The sequence below is a fragment of the Lipophrys pholis genome (genome assembly GCF_963383615.2).
Source record: "Lipophrys pholis genome assembly, chromosome: 3".
Lineage (NCBI taxonomy): Eukaryota > Metazoa > Chordata > Actinopteri > Blenniiformes > Blenniidae > Lipophrys > Lipophrys pholis.
In genome coordinates this window covers 18,248,577-18,268,821 of record NC_137627.1, presented here as the reverse complement: position 1 = coordinate 18,268,821, position 20,245 = coordinate 18,248,577, and the positions used below count along the sequence as shown (strand labels likewise).

General features: G+C 39.7%; 4 protein-coding genes across 4 annotated transcripts; 3 read left to right on the top strand and 1 right to left on the bottom strand.

Moving 5' to 3' along the window:
* The first annotated feature begins 1,832 nt into the window (after window positions 1–1,832).
* On the top strand, window positions 1,833–5,503 carry sfrp2l (secreted frizzled-related protein 2 like). Its single transcript, XM_080460188.1, has 3 exons — window positions 1,833–2,999; window positions 3,862–3,942; window positions 4,108–5,503. The coding sequence occupies exons 1-3, from the start codon at window positions 2,330–2,332 to the stop codon at window positions 4,524–4,526; spliced, it is 1,170 nt and encodes a 389-aa protein (XP_080316314.1). The 5' UTR covers window positions 1,833–2,329; the 3' UTR covers window positions 4,527–5,503.
* A 712-nt stretch (window positions 5,504–6,215) lies between these two features.
* Window positions 6,216–7,984, top strand: tomt (transmembrane O-methyltransferase; the record flags this gene model as incomplete). The annotated part of the gene is made up of 4 exons (XM_080460104.1): window positions 6,216–6,477; window positions 6,578–6,774; window positions 6,901–7,023; window positions 7,787–7,984. 4 exons carry the CDS (start codon window positions 6,216–6,218, stop codon window positions 7,982–7,984), a joined length of 780 nt encoding a protein of 259 aa, XP_080316230.1.
* Window positions 7,985–8,087: 103 nt separating this feature from the next.
* On the bottom strand, window positions 8,088–10,715 carry anapc15 (anaphase promoting complex subunit 15). The gene is made up of 5 exons (XM_080460103.1): window positions 10,633–10,715; window positions 10,336–10,461; window positions 10,187–10,246; window positions 9,950–10,090; window positions 8,088–9,182 (listed from the first exon to the last, which is right to left on the bottom strand). The coding sequence occupies exons 2-5, from the start codon at window positions 10,453–10,455 to the stop codon at window positions 9,135–9,137; spliced, it is 369 nt and encodes a 122-aa protein (XP_080316229.1). The 5' UTR covers window positions 10,456–10,461; window positions 10,633–10,715; the 3' UTR covers window positions 8,088–9,134.
* A 332-nt stretch (window positions 10,716–11,047) lies between these two features.
* folr (folate receptor) lies at window positions 11,048–15,932 on the top strand. The gene is made up of 6 exons (XM_080460268.1): window positions 11,048–11,239; window positions 12,150–12,224; window positions 13,394–13,526; window positions 14,746–14,934; window positions 15,250–15,385; window positions 15,592–15,932. Exons 3-6 carry the CDS (start codon window positions 13,398–13,400, stop codon window positions 15,864–15,866), a joined length of 729 nt encoding a protein of 242 aa, XP_080316394.1. The 5' UTR covers window positions 11,048–11,239; window positions 12,150–12,224; window positions 13,394–13,397; the 3' UTR covers window positions 15,867–15,932.
* The last annotated feature ends 4,313 nt before the right edge of the window (window positions 15,933–20,245 follow it).

The window sequence follows — 20,245 nt, the reverse complement described above, 5'->3', positions numbered from 1 at the left end:
TCATGTTGTCATGTGAATGCTGAGAACTGGGAAATTGGACTTTCCAAGCCCATATCTCAGCTGCATTGATGCACCATACCATGAATGTCTGGATCAGGTTTTGTACACACTACTGCAAGCCGGGGAATGACATCTGGCTTGACATTCATCACGAAGACTCACATTAACAGGCTTCAAGAATGAATCACAGGTGATCAAAGCTGAGTGAGCTGGCTGTGTATACAATGCTCTATCTGAAAGCATGAATGTTATCTGTCTCTGTGTCCCACCCACTGTACTCACCCTCCTATCCTAGGGTTTTACTGTCTGTCATGTTTTTGTGATGCACCAGGGTTGGACTGGTCTACAAAAACTACAGAACTTAATACATCATAAGATTGAATTTTTTTTTTACTTGGATGAACACATTTTTGTAAAATGTTCAAGTACCGACAAACTGATTAATTATTTTGGCTGAAAGATACTGCAATATTTCTGTTACGACTTCAGACCCAACAATGATGGACTCAAATGCACAACACAGAAAATGCAGTGGTTTATATAAAAGGCTTTACTTTGTTCAAAGTTTTTTTTTTTTTTTAAATTAACAAAAGGTACTCTCAAGGAGGACTAAAAATACAACAAGCTTGAAAAAACATGAAAAGTTGGAACTTGTAAGACAGTCTTGGACAGAACAAGATGAACTGGCAACTAGACAAGGAAGACAAGCACTATCAGGTATGGGAGAGCAGGTGAAATCAATCAGGGACGGAGTAGACAATCACAGTAGAGAGGAAGCCAGGCCTGAAACAATAATTACTAGAAGGTGCAAGAAAACAAAACACTTAACATGAACCTAAACTTGAAGCATGACATGAAACACTCAGCATGAACATAAATATAATTAACATAGTTGATGAGACATAACAATTTCTTAATCTCAATGTATGCTGCTTACTGTAGTTGGTCAACATTGTGTGTTGTCACTTGTGTTCCACAGTACATAAATACATCCAACAGTACATACTACAAATCACACCACTGCAATGGAAAAACCACGTCTCTGACATGAAGCATAAAAAAATATGATGTCTCTGAGAGAAACCATAAGTACATTATTTAGTCTCAAAGAGTTAAGCATATTTCCTAAAAATATAAAGTTTGTGCTGTTCTGAATTATATAATCGGCTACGGTCCGTAAACTACACAAGTTGCTGGAAACGAGAGCAGGATGAGGCATGTCGGTGAAAGAGCGTTCACAGTGGGGAAGATGAAAGAGTGTCTGATAACCTCTGGCTATGATGACAGAGTCGGACACGCACTGCCTTTTTCTTTTCAAACTCAGAGTACAATGTTTCTTATCAAACAATGTTTTTCTTCAACAGATCGCCGCGCATCAAAAGAGCTTTCTGATCTATTACTTTTCACTGTCTGTACAAAGTACATAAAAGGTATTTTAGTTATTAAGTATTACAAGCTACGTAGTTGTAGTTGATCTCCCAGGGAGTTTCACTTTATAGGATTTTATTTTCAATGGTTGTTGGGTTCCATAAACGATAAAAAGCATCATTGGCATGCTAAGTAAAGGCTTAAAACATGAAGTCGGGTAGTAGTCCCTTACATAACTCTCATATTCATTATGGCTTATTTTATCATCACAAGCTCAAGAAATATTGTATTTAATCAAAACAGTATTAGCTTAAAACATTTCATGTCCTTTGGTATCCTGTCAAAAATTACAAGATTAAAGACAACCACATATACAAACCAAAGACTATTTTCTCAACAAATGAAGAGAAAATGTACAGAAGCAAGTTCATTTCAACAATTTCAAAAAATCACAACGCTATATGCTTTTAATTTTCAAATCACTTTATACATCTTACACATTTTAGTTTCCAGGTCCACACGCGTCCTAATTTAATCTTGAGTGGGTTGGACAGGTAAAATAGTGTCATACTAACCTTTACGTTTTATCTATGAAGTTTTTCCTTGTTGTGGTACAAAGTATACGTGATGAAAACGTAGATCTGTTCATGAAACCAAACAATTACGACTGAAAATTACTGTAACCCAAACATGCTTTCTGCTGGTGTAAGTTAAGAAATCAGTGTTTTCTCTGAAACGTTTATAATTTGCTTGGTAGTTTTGGCTGGACGGATTGGAGTCTCGTGCCGGCTGACCTGGGCCCGCGGGCCTTATGTTTGAGACCTTTTCGCCTTCTATTATACATCGAATCAATGCAAAAGGTCGAGCACTCGGTTTGTTTTGGTGTCGCCCCGCTGCACAGAGCAGGTAAACACCGCTAATAACAAAGTGAAGACGCCTGCAGGCAGCCTGATGGGTCGGGATGATAAGTGGGAGGCGTCTGCCCTCTCATTTCCCCCGCTTCCTCCACACCTCCTCCTCCTCCAGGCAGGTCAGGTCCAGGCAGGGGAGCCACACAGCTCCATCGGATCCCCGCACGACATCAGCAATGTTTGTGTTTCTGCTCGGCTCGCTGCTGTCCGGAGCCCTCCACGCGGCGGCGGCGGCGGACGACGGCGGCGGCGGGCTTCATCTTTCCCCGCGAGGTCCGCCGTCGGTCGGATTCCGCTCGTCGGTGCGGTCGGTGTGCCGCCCCATCCCCAGCACCATGTCCCTGTGCCACGGCATCGGCTACAGACGCATGTGGGTCCCCAACCTGCTGGGCCACGACTCGCTGCGGGAGGCGCAGCAGCAGTCGGCCGCCTGGCTGCCGCTCGTCTCCAAGCTGTGCCACCGGGACACCAAGAAGTTCCTGTGCTCGCTCTTCACCCCGGTGTGTCTGTCGGAGCTCAGCGGGCCGGTCAGCCCCTGCCGGAGCCTCTGCGAGGCCGTGCGGGACGGCTGCCTGCCCGTCATGAGCGCCTTCGGCTTCCCCTGGCCCGAGATGTTCAACTGCAACCGGTTCCCCGGCGGGACCGAGCTGTGTATCCCCGTCACCGGGGAGCAGGAGGGGCCGGAGGCAGCGGGGGTCGGGCCCGGAGAGGAGCTGAAAGGTCAGGGGATGGATCAGTCGACTTTTGCTTTACTACAGTGTGTCGGGAGTACTACTTGATCTACTCAAGCACGTGTTTTGTTTTGTAAACTAAAGAAAACCAAAAGTTTGTAAATGGACGAAATGTATTGTCTCCAACCAGGAATATCAAATGCTTTGAATATTTGATCAGATTGTGGATGGACTCGTTTGTGACTTAAGATTCTAGGAGTTGAAAGTCAATGTGATTTTGGTTATATGGTGAAAATTGTATTTAGAATCACATGCTTGCGTCAAATTCAATTATGAATCTCAGAGACAGGAGCCGATCAGGAAAGTCTTTTATTTATTTATTTATTTATTTTTTTTTTATTTTTTGTCCCCCCAAAAAAGTTTTTATATCTCTTCCATTGATTTAGTCTTTGTTTCTAACAAAAACTCTTAAAGGATTGTGTGTTTCCGATTTGATATCTTTTGCCAACAGGCCACCACTGTGTGTCCCTGAGAAAGGTCCTTTTAATATAGAAATGCACTGGAATGAGCTGGAGAACAAGTTTTGCTGTACATTTACTGCATGTTTGACAAAGGTTTACTGTAAAAATAACTTTTAAAAGTCTAAAAAAAAAAAAAAACTCCACTAACCCACTTTTCATGCTTTTCTTTTTTCTTGTGTTTTCTGTAGCTTTTATAACTCGCGTGCACTTGATATGTTAGTCCTGAATGCACTCGTCATATTCATTCTCTTAAAGTTTCAGAGTGCATCTGTCACTGCTGTTATCCTGTTTGTTTTTACACAAACTACAAAATTGCAACTCCCAAATTTACCTTCTTGACCTTTTCGTTTTTAGAAGTTCTCCTATATTGTCCTCTTTTCCATCTCCCAGGCAGCGTTATCTGTGATGCCTGCAGCCTGGCTGCTGAAGGAGAGGCTGACATCCAAGAAAACTTCTGCCACAGCTCATATGGTGAGAACAGACTTCACACACGTTCAACTTATATTTGGCAACCAGGAGACACGGCAAAGACTTTTGAAAACATGTCTTTTTCAGGAGTAAATAATGGACAGTTCTTGTTTTAAATGTGTCTTAAGTGCTTCCTGTGTAATACTATTCTCCTCTTCTTTATTGAAGCATTAAAAATGCGTATGGGCAGCGTGTCTACTGTGGGGGGCGACCGTCAGCTGGTGCCCACGGCCCGCAGCCGCATCCTGAGGTGGGCGGGAGGGGGTGCGGAGAGAGCAGAAGAAGTTGGAGGCGCGATGGCCCACAGCGCTCTGTGGCTGCAAGAAGGAGGCACCTGCAACTGTCCCGGCTTAGACTCTACAGAGACACACCAAGGCAGACTGCTTGTGGAAGAAACGTTTGAAAAGAGACCTGTTAAAGAAGATCTAAAGGTGGGGACTGGGGCCCCGAGTGGATGGTTTCTGGCACTCGCTCAGGCCGAGGAGGGAAGACTGGTGGTGACTCGGCTGGTGAAGTGGACAAGAGGGGACAAGGAGCTGAAGAAATTCATCAGAGCTCTTCTTAAACTGTCCTGTCCAGAGGTTTAAAGAGCAAGCAGCAGTCCTCCCGCCTCCCGGAAGGTTGCAAAGCGTTCGTATGCAGAGAGGGACGGGATGTTTTGATGCAGGTTACGCAAAATCTAGCAGAAGAGATATTAAATAAGACACGTTTCTCTAAATGTTAAACAAGCATGTCTGCATCTCCTTTTAATGAAAGAGCATCATTTTAACAAATTGATGAGCAGGTGTTTTTACAGGGCACATGCCTAAATTATCATCAGTTACACAATTTTTACACCATATATATATATATATATATATATATATATATAGGAGCGTCGCAGAGGTCGTGGTCGATGGTGGGCGAGTGGTACAAAAGCATCTGTGACATATGGTTACTTGGGCAAAGTGTTTTTTTGTTTTTTTTTTAAGACCTCTGTCGCCACAAGAGACAAAATGTAAATCAAGAGTGATTTGGACTGATCATGAAAGTATTTTTTATAATTAATGTATATATGTATAGCGGTGTATTTTCTGGGATTCGTGTAATGCTAAATTTGGCTTCAAAGTGCCTTTATTTGATCTCCAAGTTTGTTTTTTTTATAACAGCTAATACCTGAATTTGGCAATTTAGCTTAGATTGTCATTGAAAAGTGGATAGTTTTGTCAGCCATAAAATATACACAATTTTAAGTGTATATTTTAACTTAAATTTTGGCAATTGTGGCCTCTTTTACAAAGAATAATTATGGAAAACATCTGGTATTCTATTGAGTTTTATTGTATGTATTTTTATGCCATGAGTAAAAAATGTAAAATATTTGGACAGATCATTTTAAATTTGGGGGGCGAGAAACAACTTTTCTACTGTATTCTAATTTTGGGGTAAAATAATGCTTTGATCTTGTCAGAAAATGACAAAAGAACAAGAAATAAGTTATGTGAGTGATTTAGTCTCAATGCTTGTTTATTTATTTGCACCTGAAATCAGCTTTGTTTTGCAAATAAACTTTGAAAAAGATTGAATAAGGTTTGTATTGTATTTGGTTGCATCATCTACTCTTCTCTGAGCTTTTCTCCATCCTCACTGTGACACGATAAAGAAAGAAACTGGACTCCGCACAACCACATGCAGACGCACACCTGTTGACCTGATATATCAAATGTCAGTTTTGCATTGCCGCCTTCTGTTTCACTATGTCTGCTCCTTTTCTCCGTCTCAGTTCTGTGTTTTAATACGGACATAATTGCATCTGCATACCTCATGAAAAATGGTAAAAAAAAACAGATACTTAACAGTAGAATGGCACGTGTTGTTCATTTTCTATTGACTGCAAATATTTAGGTGAAATATACACTCTCTTGCACGTGATGCATAAATGATTCATCATCCCGAGTCTCAGAGGTTCTCCTGAAACTACACACGCTTCTCACTCTGTATTTCTTCCCCTTAACCAGCGAGAGTACCACTCTATGACCATACCATCAACACTTTTTCCTCTGCATTTGTCAGACTTTTTCCAAAAACAGGTGAGTTTCTTTTTTTTTTTTTATTGAGAAGAATAGTTTGTTACTGCTTTTGTTCAGGAAAATGCAGAAGCCTTGTCCTGTCTACTGTGACCTAAGCCAGTAAAAAGAGGCATCACACCTCCACCATGTTTTTCCCTCTCAAGATGTATTTATATATAAAGCATTTGCCGGTGTGTTTTTTTTATTTTTATTTCCGTGCAGGCCAGAATGGTGTCAGGTGCTATTGCTCTGGCCTTCCTCCCTCTTCTGCTGACGCTGATTATCAGGTACCGCTATTACTTCATGTTGTTGTATCGAGCGGTTCTGGTGAGGATCTGGAAGGACTGTGTTACCGGCTTGAGCCGAGAGGAGCGCGCCTACCAGTATGTTCTCACTCATGCCATCCCTGGAGACCCCGACAGCATCCTGGATACCTTCGACAGCTGGTGCAGCAAGGTGGAGTTCATCAGCAACATTGGGCCTAAAAAAGGTGAAATGATTGTGTGATTTGTTGACCCAAAAGTGACACAAAAAAACCCCCCAAAAACAAAGACATTCACTGTTTGTGTATGTGCCTCTTCTGTGTTTAGGAAAGGTCCTGGACCGACTGCTGATGGAGCACAGCCCCCTGACAGTTCTGGAGCTGGGTGCTCACTGTGGATACAGCACCATACGTATTGCCCGCTCTCTGCCTCTGGGGGCGAGGCTCTATAGTATAGAGATGGATCAGAGGAATGCTGCCATTGCAGAAAAAATGATACGCCTCGCAGGTTTTGATGATGACACGGTAAGCAGGAGCAATTCTGCTTTGCTCTTTTTAAAATTGTATAGTCACTTTAAAGAAACAACAACAAATAGACTAATCTCACCCAGGGACCTACACATGTATATCTAATCCATGTGTCTTCTCCAGGTGGAACTCATAGTGAATCCCTCTGATGAGGTGATCCCTCGACTACGTTCCGACTACAATTTGGAGAGGCTGGATTTTGTCTTCATGGACCACTGGAAGAAGTGCTACCTTCCAGACCTGCAGGTTCTCTCAAGAATAGGAGATCTGAATAGGAAGAGCAGTTTACTCACTAAACTCACAGCACATTTAGCATCAGCGCTCCCCCATTGATTGGCTGGGATACAAGTACATCTAGAAATGCTCACAATACCATGAACAACTTTGTATTTTACAAGTTAATTCAGACACTTGAATTCTAAACCACTGGGGGGCGCCAGACACTTGGAATTTTCGGTTAAGTGCTCAGCAGCAGGAAAATTCAGTATTCCAGTATTCTTTTAGCATTCTTTGGGAAAAATGTGTACGACAGTAACTAAATGTAGGGTAAAACTATTATTCGTTTTTTTTTTTCCAAAGTCTCACATTTTTAGAACAGAATTTATTGTGTGTGTCATTCAGCTAAATCGTAAACAACAGTTGTGACAGTTCAAGTTCTATGAGTTATAGAACTGTTATAGTTATAGACTATAACTAACAATTTCTATAAATATCTCTCCTCTGGACACATTTCATTAACTGAAATGTTTTGAACATTAAAAATTTCAGCCGAAAACTTTTTTTCTCCGATAGTAATGTCAAGTTTGAGTAAAAGGTTGTTGGCTTCCATGCCAAGCCACTTTAACATTATAATTAATGCAGGAGATTTTAGATTATGTAATATCTAAAACATATGTAATATAGATCGAATGTAAAAGTTCCCATATGAATCAAAATGCTAGAAAAAATTTTTTCATCATATTTGTCCTCTTTTCCACTGCCACCTGTTGCTGCTTCTTTTGTGTTTCAGTTACTGGAGGGCTCTGGGCTGCTTGGAAAAGGATCCATAGTTTTGGCTGACAACGTGCTGTTTCCTGGGGCTCCAAAGTTCCTCCGGTACCTTCGCAAAAGTGGCCTGTACGAGTGGAAGATCCACCGGGCCACACTGGAGTACAGCAGAGGCATCAGAGATGGGATGGCTGAGCTGGTCTACCAGGGAATCAACTAAATACAGACGTTGAATGTCTCACTCTTATCACTCAAATAACATTTTGGAGTAAAAAAATAAGAATGTTATCTGTGTTACATCAATTTGAAAGATTTTTTTTTTTGGGGGGGGGGGGCGGTAAAAAAACTGACTTCAATCTTTTAACTGTTTTCCAAAAACTCATTTCTCGTGGTGAAAAATTGTCAGGAAACGAACTTGTATCAATTCAGCAATATGAACCTGTTTCACCCTTTTTTTCTGTTCCTCGTATTTGTGAGAATTCAATGTTGTCTCATACTGTAAAATACGTAATAAAGGGAAACATGTCTTTCAAAAAAGCATCAGAAATAAAATGTATAAAATATGCCATGTGAAATAATCTCAAACATTTGGAACTACTACAGGCTCAAGATCTCTGAGCTAAAACCAGCTCTTATCGGTGCTTGGTCCATTGAATTGGGATTTTCTCAGATCAATCACTAAACATTTCTTTGTTTTTATCATTTATTATCAAAATAGTGAGACTTATAAAAACTAAAATATGTCTTGATTTAAATAACATCACAAAAAGGAAGTATCTTTGACAATAGAAATTGCTAAAAAAAACAAAAAAAACCAACAATGAATTTAAAAACAAATCTCGATGGACTTCCACAAAGGCAGCAGCAACTTTTGTCACATAGTTTGAGGCATTTCGCTGGTAATCAACTATCTGAGTTTAGTAGCTCTTTCATAATTTGCAATGAAGACGTACTGATGGTAAGATAATGTCACATAAAATCTCCGTTAACACAGAACTGCCATGAAACAGAATCACTTTACTGCGTCGTTAAAACTATATGTTTTTCATAGGTAACAAATTATTCTGCTGACAAAACCGATGTTTCTCTGCCATCAGTCATTTGGGGACTGATCAGCACATGACTCAAAAGATATAACCCGGTCAAAGTTTAACTGGAGCTCACGAGAAGAATGGCCTCTGCCGCCAGTGTTTGTGCGCACCACAGTAAAGTAGTGATGTGTCTGTCAGTCCACTTTAGAGCACAGGACATTTGTAGAGCTGCGTTGACAGGACTGAGCAATCACAGAGTGCAGGGTCAACCGTCGGATTTCAAGGAAGCAGAAATCCAGTAACCAGAGAGAGTGAGAGAGACTCAAATTGTATTTCGTCTCAAATCATCCATTGGTCTTGGTCTGGGTCTGTCCCTTCCATGTCCACCTAAAGGAAAAAAAGAGACAGTTTAATAACGTGTTTCTCTGTCCAGGAAGTAGAAAATCAACTAATTGATTCTAGCTTAGAAAAGTCAAAGATTTTCAGAGCGGACAATTTCTTCCACTTCTCAACAGTATCAAGACATTTTAGCAGATTTTGTTAATCTGAAGAAAAAAAATGGCCTCAAAGATATGCAAAAAGGCATATAATAACTACAAACGCAAGTTAATTAGGGCAAGAAATAAACAAAAACATCTGAGACTAACTCAGTCACAGACAAATTTTTTTTGTAAAATGACAAAAATGAACAAATCCACAAAGGTGCAAAATAACAAGTTGATTTAAAATGGCTACAAAAATACGGAGACAATGACACAAAAAAAAAATCAAATGCAAATGAAGAGACATAAAGAACCACAGTGAGACACAGAAAAATTACCAAGAGGAGCAAAATCATAAAAAAAAAGAGTCAAAACAGAACATCAGAGACACATAAATGACTACAAAGACGTCTCAAAATATAGATTAGAATGGGAAAGTTTATCTTTCCAATAATTCAATTCAAATAGTGAAACTTCCATGTCTCTTAGATGTATTAGACACGCCAAACAAAATCCGGAATTTGCAATTATAGTGTACTTTTTTGAAAGGCAGAGGACTTCTTGTGTGTCTTTAAAAAGCGTTCTTTAAATATCTGCGCTCCGGGACTCTGGGACTTGATGTGTCATAACCCGACCCCCAAAAATGTAAAAAACAAACAAACAAAAAAACACCTCATTGATCTCGCCATCATCCGGTGACTCGTTGTAGTCATTCATCTCGTCCATGTCCTGCATGTCCTCTTCATCCTCCGAGTCTTCCTCGCTGTCCTCTTCATCCTCATCATCCTCCTCCTCCTCCTCTTCATATCCAGCCTGCATTTAGCAAGTGCACGTGACACGCAATGAGGGAACAGTGTTACTAGTACAAGTCTGAAACTGTGGTTGGATGAGTAGAATCTTCACACATACCTCAAATATGGGTTTGCCAATGGGCATCAGGTTGTTGTCTTTCTCAGCAATGCTTTGCAGCTGAAACAGCGACAGGGAGTGAGAACATGTGAAGATGAGGATGAGGAGGACAGATACAGTGATGGAGCAGAGCAGATGTGTTTGTTTACCCAGGTCTGGTGCTGCTGCTCCTGCTGGTGAAGCTCCGACTCGTCGACACACGGTCGGTCTAGATTAAACCACAGCGACTCGGTTATCCGAGGCAGGAGCGAGGGAAACAGAGTGGACATGTCTGCCTGCCAACAACGAAAATAAACAAGTGTATCAGCTCCCCCGTGATGATAAACGGTCGAGAGACACGTAATGTAACGTACGATATTTATATACATATAGTATTTCCTCTGTCAAAAACACAATTACTGACTAAATATGTCAAAGTGACAGAAAATAAAACGTGTGACGTTCACCTTTATCCCCGAGAGTAAAGCTTCCGCTGCGTTTAACTAAAATTCAAACTAAATCCCACCGGAAACTCACGGTGTTCACACATATAGATCCCCCCCCAACAAACAAAGGTTCCGCATGGGCTGCCCAATCTGTTAAAGTTAAACTGAACAGGTCCAAAGAGGAACTATATGTGTAGTTTGTAATAAATAGAACCAACAATAAGCTTCGCGTTTTACAATACATGCGGTTGTATTATGAACTTTACGTTGATTTAAAAAAATTTTTTTAAATAAACTCACGCGAATTGAGTTTGAGAGCCTCTGAGTGATGTGCCGTTTGCACATAAATTACGGATTATTGGTAAATCATCTCTATCCATCCATTCATCCATTTGTTTAATCTTGTCCTTCACAGGGCAAACAGAGACAGACAGTCACACACTCACATTCACACCGAGGGCAAATTGAGGTCACCACTTCACTTCACATGTATGTTTTCAGACTGGAAGGAAATCGGAGTACCCAGAGGAAACCCGCGTGCACATGGAGAGAACATGCAAACTCCACACAAGATGACCATGCTGGTATTTGAACCACTGATCTTCTTGTGAGGCCACCCTGCAACCTGGTAAATCATCACTATAGTATTTTCATTATAGTTTTCACACTTTTTTCTATTTTTCTATTATTCAGTCGTCATGGTACATTTTTTCACATTGACTTTGTTATTCTGTGAATAATGCAACTTTTGAATAATACATATCTTTACTTCTTGTTATTCCTTGTTGGAGCTGAACTAGTCATTAAACTGAAATAAGTCATTTTCAGAGATATCTTCCCACACACCCTATTTTCTAGTTGTTTGTTTCTAAAGCTGTTCGTGTCCCTTTTCTCCAAACCTTAATCATAAGACACACAGCAGAACTGTAACCAGTCACCTTTGTTGGATCAAAGGAATAAATCTTTAGGTTCTGTTCATTTCAGAAATGCAGCGCAAGTTTATTGAAATGTTCTCACATCGTGAGCATTACAAAATATACCAGTCAGCTTTTATGATCAGCTCTTAATGTCAGACGTGTCAGCTGATTCGAACGTTTAGTCACACACATGCCGCAGAATCTGTCAGCTTTTCACACTTGAAATGGCCTTCCAAGGTCACATTACTACCAACTGTGTCATCCTGTGTGTGTAGATAAGGAAGACCTCCTGAAAAGAACAATATAATAAAGCAGACCTCCTAAAAAGAAGAATATAATAAAGTCCCCCCACCCACCAACCCACCCACACACACACACACACACACACACACACACACACACACACACACACACACACACACACACACACACACACACACACACACACACACACACACACACACACACACACACACACACAGGATAAAGACTTTGGACTCTGCAACAAAAAAAAATATTTAAAAGCACTGCAGTTTCACATCACGGGTAATCACAAGGTCACACACACGGCACACACACATTTAGGATTGTGCTTCATGATTCTTGTTTTGTCTTGAGAAGTCTGCAAGAGGTGGCCGGAGATACTGGTTTGTTGAAGCACACTTCAAGAAGGAGTAACCACAGAACCAAACTCAGGTAAAATGAATGAGCCAATCTTCATTTCATGACTTCTATATATACAGACTAATTGTACAAAATATACAAAATAACAAATTAGTATTTTATTGTCACAGTCTTAAATGGAATGATTTACTTAGTTTATAATAGATATACTAACTGTTTTGTTAGTGTCTGGATCTGGACCTAAATGTGACATTTACAGGGTAGTTTTAGTGTTTTAGTAGCTCTAGTTTAGTATAGTGTTGATTATCAATTGTAGCGTCTTAAACAGTGTGTATCTACAATATCATTTAAAGTTAAGGGTGAAAGTAGTTGCTGTAAAAAGTAATGACATTGCTCTAAAATGGAAAACACTACCACTGCTAATGTTGAATTGTTATATTTACAATATTTTCCTTGCTCCATCAGATTATCTGCTCAAACAGAAAGAAAATGTGTTTTCAGCTTGCTCTCTTACCAAAGTAGCAAGGACATGTCAGTTTGCCATAGTTCCCTCAGAGCTGTATTTCTCGCGCCCATACTAGATGAGATTGTAAAGATTTTGGTGAGAAATTGCAGATATATCTCATAACATGAACTAAAAGTTTGTATTTTTCCAAAAGAAAAAAATACCTTACAGACTATAATATTTTGGAATATGTTACAGTTTTATTACTTCTAAACTGAAAATATAAAGGACTAAACAAAAAAATAGCCTCAAATATTTCTTGTAACAGATCGAAAATAGGTTTCTATAACTTTCATTGTTTGAATTACATTGTGTGAGAATTTCACTTTTCTGTTGTGATATATTTTTTTCATTATATCTGTTGACAATAAATTAAAGTAACTTGATTTGCTATTGCCTCTGAAGAGTTACAAAAAAAGGTAGAATATTTTAATCTTAAATTGTTGCATGTCTTGTTATGTATGTTTTCATAGGAGGTCACACAGTACATTATATCTGCAAGTTAAGATGGCAAATGTTCGCTGTTTATCATTAAACAACTCAGACGCTTGAAGAAGAAAAGCTCTAAAGGAGCAGTCAATTCATTTATTGGGGATGCAACAGTGTGTGGTCAACAATATCAATATATTTGATATTCATGGTCTATTTATGGATTTGATCCCATTCTAATAATTTTGCTGTAAGTGTTTGAATGAGAAGAAAACCCTGACATTTGTTGATGAATTCCTTTATTCAGAGTCATGTGGCTGGTCGTGGCTTTGCTGTTCGCCCTCTCCAGTGGTGCAATGTCTCTGGACAAACTCAACATGTGTATGGATGCAAAACACCACAAAGTTGAGCCTGGCCCTGAGGGAAAACTGTACGATCAGGTAATGAATACAAACCCTCACTGACGACAACAATAATATAACCTCACAGGTCTGAAGCTTCATGTGGCCTCTCTGTAATAACTCCCTGTGGCATTAACAAAATGTCATGTACTGTAAATAAACAAGTTTGACTTTATTTTGGATTTTGCCGCACAGCAGATTGAGGTGACAAATGTGACCCTTAAGTACATAAATGCCAATACATTTATTCAACTAAAATATACATTACCATTCCATGAAAATTACGTTTATTTCAGTGCCAACAGACTAAAATAAGAATTTGGAATGTTGAATTTGTTTTGTGGCTCCATACTTTTTTGTGCATGTGGAAATAGTGACTCTTGTAATCAGGAAGTTAGTAGACCCCTGAATTAAATTATGGGATGCAGGAATGTTCAAATAAAATGGCAAATCCAAAAGGGTTGGAAAAAAAATGTATTTTGTAAATGCAGACAAAATGCAATGGTTTGCAAATCTCATAAATAATATATTACCCATAGTGCATGCACAAGTTGTCAGGCATTGAACATAAAACATTTTACGATGTCAAATTAACTTTTAATGTCACCAGCACATCTGAGCATTGGGACATGTTTACCACTATGGGACACCCTATCCTTTAATGGTCTAATTATGTCTTGCTGGCACATTTAAGGCCCCTATCTGAAATAGTTTTTATCTAATATGATCAGATGTAAATTTCAAACATCAACATACATTTTCAGCATTGATAGAACCTTTTGCAAACATCAAGACAGTATATAGGCACCTCTACAACTGCATACAATCATTAACCCTGGGTTGATTAGTTCTGGTGTTACCTTTGTGCCATGTTTTCATGCTTTGTATTCCCTAATGTTTCCTGATGTCATGTTGTTCTGGTTTGGTTTCACATTCCCTGCCTGTGTTCGGTGTCTTTTTGTTCCACCCTATGATTGTCAACCGTGCCTCATTTTCTCTGTGCCGATATACAGTAGGTGCCTTCCTTATGCAGGTTTGTTTTGTTCTGCCTGTCCTGTCCAGTTTGCTTGTATCCCTTGTGTTGGCCAGAATAGTGATGACTCGCTTTGGACTTTTTCAAATAGTTTTGCTGTGAGCACATTCTTAAGTTGCTTACCATAGTAATCCCCACATTTTACGGTCTTGTAAAGCTGAACCATAAAGCCTGAAAAACGCTCTTGTTTTATAGCACAATAAAGTGTCACCTTCTTCTCTTCAGTGTAAGCCCTGGAAGGACAATGCCTGCTGCACAGCCAACACAAGTGCAGGGGCCCACGATGATAATTCTTACCTGTACAACTTCAACTGGAACCATTGTGGAACCATGAGCCAACAGTGCAAGAAACATTTTATCCAGGACACTTGTTTTTATGAGTGTTCACCACACCTGGGACCCTGGATACAAAAGGTGTGTATTGCTCAGTCATGCACTCATGTATGCGCGGACTCTTGCATCACGAGATGGCAGCACAGGAAGTTATGAACACTGAAACGTCATACATGGACAGCTGAAAGCACTCAACAGTTTGTTAAACAGAATAAAATCACTTAGAAGTCATATTTGACAATGGAACTTGAATGTAGTGAGGCTTGGTGTGGCTACCTTTACAACACTTCACAGACCCCCACCAGTACATCAAGAGCACAGCGACTTCATTTCTTAAGAGACAAAAATCCCCATTGTGTTCACATCCTAACTGACACATTGCATCCATGTCTACAGGTGGACCAAAGCTGGAGGAAAGAGCGTATCTTGAATGTGCCCCTGTGTAAGGATGACTGCGAATCGTGGTGGAACGACTGCCAGAACGACTTGACCTGCAAAACTGACTGGCACACAGGATGGGACTGGTCCTCAGGTGAGAGAATATTTACATTTAAATGGTTTTAAATGTCTGTTTTACACAAAGAGAAATATCTAGGACTATGTGTGCCATAATGTACTCACCTGCCAATGAATGTATTTGAAGATTGTCCATTCCACTGCTTCATTCTGCTGCTCTGTAATTATTCAGTATCATCATAATCCCACAATCATACCCTTTCCCCTGCTTCTTCCTCACAGGTGTTAATAAATGCCCTGAAGTCAGCAAGTGCATGAAGTGGATTGAATTCTTCCCCACGCCTAAAGACATGTGTGAGAAAATCTGGTCCAACTCTTACATTTATACCAACCTGAACAAAACTTCAGGCCGCTGCATGCAGATGTGGTTCACTGGGGCAAACCCCAACAAGAAAGTAGCCGAGTACTATATCCAGAACGCACAGCAGCGCCACAACTTTGCCCCAATAACACTTTTTCTCCTGACTGTTTCAACTTTCTTTGTAATAATGGTCTGAGACTATATCTCTGACCCATCGTGTATCACCTTACCGCCATCAACCATTAAACTGATATTGGGTTTTCGTCTGTCTGATGTTTTTTGTCCTGTTTTACGTCATTCAGCACTCTGGCTCACAGTAAAATCTTCCTGGTTTGAATACAGGAGTATATACCCTTCAGATCAGTGATTTGAGAAGATATCAGGGAAGGGTTGTGTTTCCAACTGGCATAGAGGTGTGTTTCTTTTTATTTAACATATTTTTTAATAATTCATAGTAGAGTTTTAGTTTGGATAGGTTGTTCGCAGGCTTACTTTTCTTGAATGGTGTATTACATTTATTTATTGTGTTTTGTCTGGTCTGCTGGAGTGGATTTATTTTACTTCTTCTGGGTTTAACGGCAGTTTGGATCCAAAAAGTTGCATTTCCGCCATGTGCTGGTTCTATCTAACTACATTGTTTCCCACCGCTTTTTTAGAGAAGTAGATTTAATCACTTTATAGGGAAGGTAATCATAATTAGTAACTTGCATCTCTTTATGTTTTCTTCTAAACAAACAATGGTATTACATAGAAAATAATAGTAATAAATAATAACCTAGGATGTTTGATGTTTGGCCCTCCTTTTGGATAGGTCTCCTATTCACAGTTATTCATAGTGACCGTATGTATTTTTTAAACATACACACAATAATTGTAGTGAGTCATATTTAGTGTAATTTTAAGTAAACAGCACATATGTTTGAGCAGTTTGAGGGGGCAGAAAGCCATTTAGATTTGTTTTTCAGCTAGAAATAATGGAATATGTGTGATTATGGTCATTTTCATGCAATTTCAAGAGACTCGACTGAATAATTTGATGTAATAGATGTATAATTGTAATCTTTATACTCACTTCAAACCTATAAAATGATCCCTCAACAATACACTTAAAATCTTTACTTCACACAAATGTTATTAAGTGCCCTAAAAATGGTTAACGCGCTCAAACAGTGAACTAATATATGCCACTGAGGTTCCCTTTTGTCTGAAACCATCTCATACGTTGCTTTATAAGCAGGGAAATTAAAACCAGTATTGACGGACCAAAAACCAAATTATGAGAACCACTGACATATAAATACTTAAAAATGATACAACACATTTTGTAGTAGAGACGCTGTAGATGTAAAGACCATTGTGGATGAGAAAATATAAAACAAAAATAAACTTTTCCATCTGGAGAAGCCATAAAACTCTGGGATGAAATTTCTGCTAAGTGCAGACTGGATGGGTTTAATAACCCCTTGACAACCTCAGTCACCACCTAGGAAACTGTAAAAGGGACTTAGACTCAGTTCAGAGGGAAAATGTTTCTTTAGACTGGGCCCCAGTGATCACGGCATCACATGAGCATGCCATGCTGGCTAGTGGTTAGAGGGCTCCAATGCTGGGTAATTATGGGGTTCGAGTACCCTGACCGTCGACCAAGCATGTGCCTGACAGAGTAAGAACAAGGAGAAAGAAAGTTAAAGTAAGAGTTTGTTGAAAGCTTCTGACTGTCCTTGTATGTACGCGTGTTTCTGCATTGATTTGTGTCTATATTTGAGTGTTTGTGCACGTGACTGGGTTTTATGAGTTTAATATGTGTCTGATGATGTCACATTTCAACATGGACCTTCTGGTTATTCAATAAATCATTGTATGTGATGATCTCAGTCTCTCCGTTTGGCCCGTGGTGGACTCCTGACTTATCAATGGACTACTCTTTCTTTGCCCTTCGTAAGATGGGATTGGCTTCACTAAGTGACCCTAAGTCTGATCAGGTGATATAGAAAAGGATTGGATGGGGGCAAAGCACAATTACAGTGTTTTTAATTCTTTCTTTTTGCAAATCAAAAGAAGCATAGTGTTATTTAGAAGACTAAAATGATTTCTTGAACAACAATCACTTATACATAATACTTAACTTGTAAAACAGATTAATTTTATGTCTCCCCAGACACGCAGTGTTATTCCACTGTTTTTAAAAGCCACTTGCAATATCTTAAATTATATTTATTTTCCAGAGATCTTGAAAAAACTGACTGAAATCAAGCCGGCAGATGTCTACAAAGTGAGCAAAGACAATCAATGACACTAAAGCATCTCCAAACTGGAAAGGACCAAAGTTTGGGAGTGGAAATATTCTGTTTTGAGTTGACTGGTAGCCAATGGAACGGTGTGAAAGAGAAGAGGATTAACTCAACTGAGAGATGAGATATGATGAATCTCACAGCACTTCACTCTCGCCATCGGAGCTTTTAGACTAAATGTTGATCATAAGTTGGACTTTCCGTGTAGTGTGTGTTCTCCGTGTGCATGAGGTTTCACTATATTCTCTGTTTTCTCCAACAATCTATGCATTTCAGGTTCATTCGAGACATTAAATCGATATTGGTGTGAATGTGACCAAAATATTATACTGCACTGTGAGCAGTTGAAATAGCTCTCTCAACCTAGAGCGCTAAAACAGTGTGACACATAATGGAGACCTATGATCATGTTTTGTGAAAGCCTTTGACCAGTTCAAAAGAGACTTTAATTTAGCCACATATTGTCCTGTATATTTAATTATTTATTAATTTGTGGTGCGAATGCTACAATTTCACTGTTTCGTGTTTTAGATGGCAAAATATACCGACTGGCTGACACTGGTTATTCCCCTGGAAAAAAAACATAATACTGCAGCTAAGAACAGATAGGAAAAAAGATCGATCAGAAATAACAGTTATCTGAGAAGCTCATGACTTTCTCCACGGATCAGAGCTCATTTGACAACAAAAGGAAGACCTACATGATATTAGGCAGTTGACAATAATAATGTTGCTGATCGGTGTACACACAGACCCACTTCTACTTTTATTTCACACTCACATTGACATAAACCGAGTTTCCAAAAAAACTCTGATTATTATTAAACTTTTAAAATGGTTTAATATTTAAAAGGGCCCTGTTTTCCAGAACATCCAGTTCTAAAGCTGTGTCTTAACTCCAGCCTGACCTTCACTTAATTATAATATCGCAGTTAAAATGTCGTAGGCCATGTTGGCCCCACAAGTTTGTGTGCACCCATTTTTTTAGGCCCCACAAAGAGAGGAGCACAAGACCACATACACAGGGACACACACACGGTGTGATGCTATAACCAGAAATAGCATTGGGATGGCTGCCTTCCCTGTCGCTATTAATACTCAGTTTTTCTGAGGTCATTGGCAACATACGGTGCTCTGCCCAAATCTTGCCCTCTCTCTCTCTAATGTTTTCTTTATGTCTGCCTCCCTTTCGCTTTGTAAGTGCGCATTAATACAAGCATTCAGGAGTCGGGGGCTTTGTGGGCGGACAAAAAGAGGCTGAATCAGAAGGCTGAGAGTAAGATGTCCAAAACGCTTGGGTTTCTTGTTTCCTGTGGTTTGCCAGTCTGGCCTCTAGGTGGACAGTTACACTTTGTGTACAAGTGTGTGTGTGTGTGTGTGTGTGTGTGTGTGTGTGTGTGTGTGTGTGTGTGTGTGTGTGTGTGTGGTCTGAAAAAGAAAGGGGTTGCATAACTGGATTGGAGGAAGTGTAGGGAGATTCAAAGACAGATAGCCCTGTGGCATGAGTGAAGGCTTTCACTGTGAAGCCATCAACTAAGAACCAGGAAATGCCTTGAGCTTCACTCTGGTCGATTTAGCATTTTGAGGGTATTGACAATCACATCTATAATTCAGCATTTATCCAGAATTGTAATTTCATTTAATTTCTGAACCATTCACATCTTTTATATTTTATTCTCATTTCATTCTGAAAAGGAAGCTATTGTGATTGACATTTCATCTGTTGATCACATGAGTGATTATGGTGACCAATGTGATTATACTGGCCCTCGCTGCATCAAAGTCTCATATGGAAACTGTGAAACTGCTGACCTCAAGTCTCTGCTCTGTGGACAGTCAGTATGAGGAATCCTTCAGTTCTTTCTTTCCCAGCCACAGCTGAACTCTACAGGGACCACCATGTTCCAAAAGGGCTCTGATATAATGCCTGTTCCATCACCTCTCCAACAAGTGTTGGCATTGCTACATCTGGGAGGAGGCTTAAGAGACATCTGTAAGACTCCCCTGAAGTTGCAGCAATACATCTGAGATAAACTATAATCACGCAGTGAGCAGAAGGATTTGATGACGGTGTGGTGACGTTAATGCACGACAAGAACTGTGGTTATAACCAATCGTTGATTCTAATAGAGTGACACGTTTTGTGTTGCTGTCAGAAAGGTTGAATTGTTTCAGGATAAATGGAAGCGCTTCTCCTCCTCCTTCAGTAAACATGATTTTAATGAGCAAGTGACAGAGCTGCTCTTCAGTTTGAGTAACAGCTTTGGATAACGCTAAAGTTAAT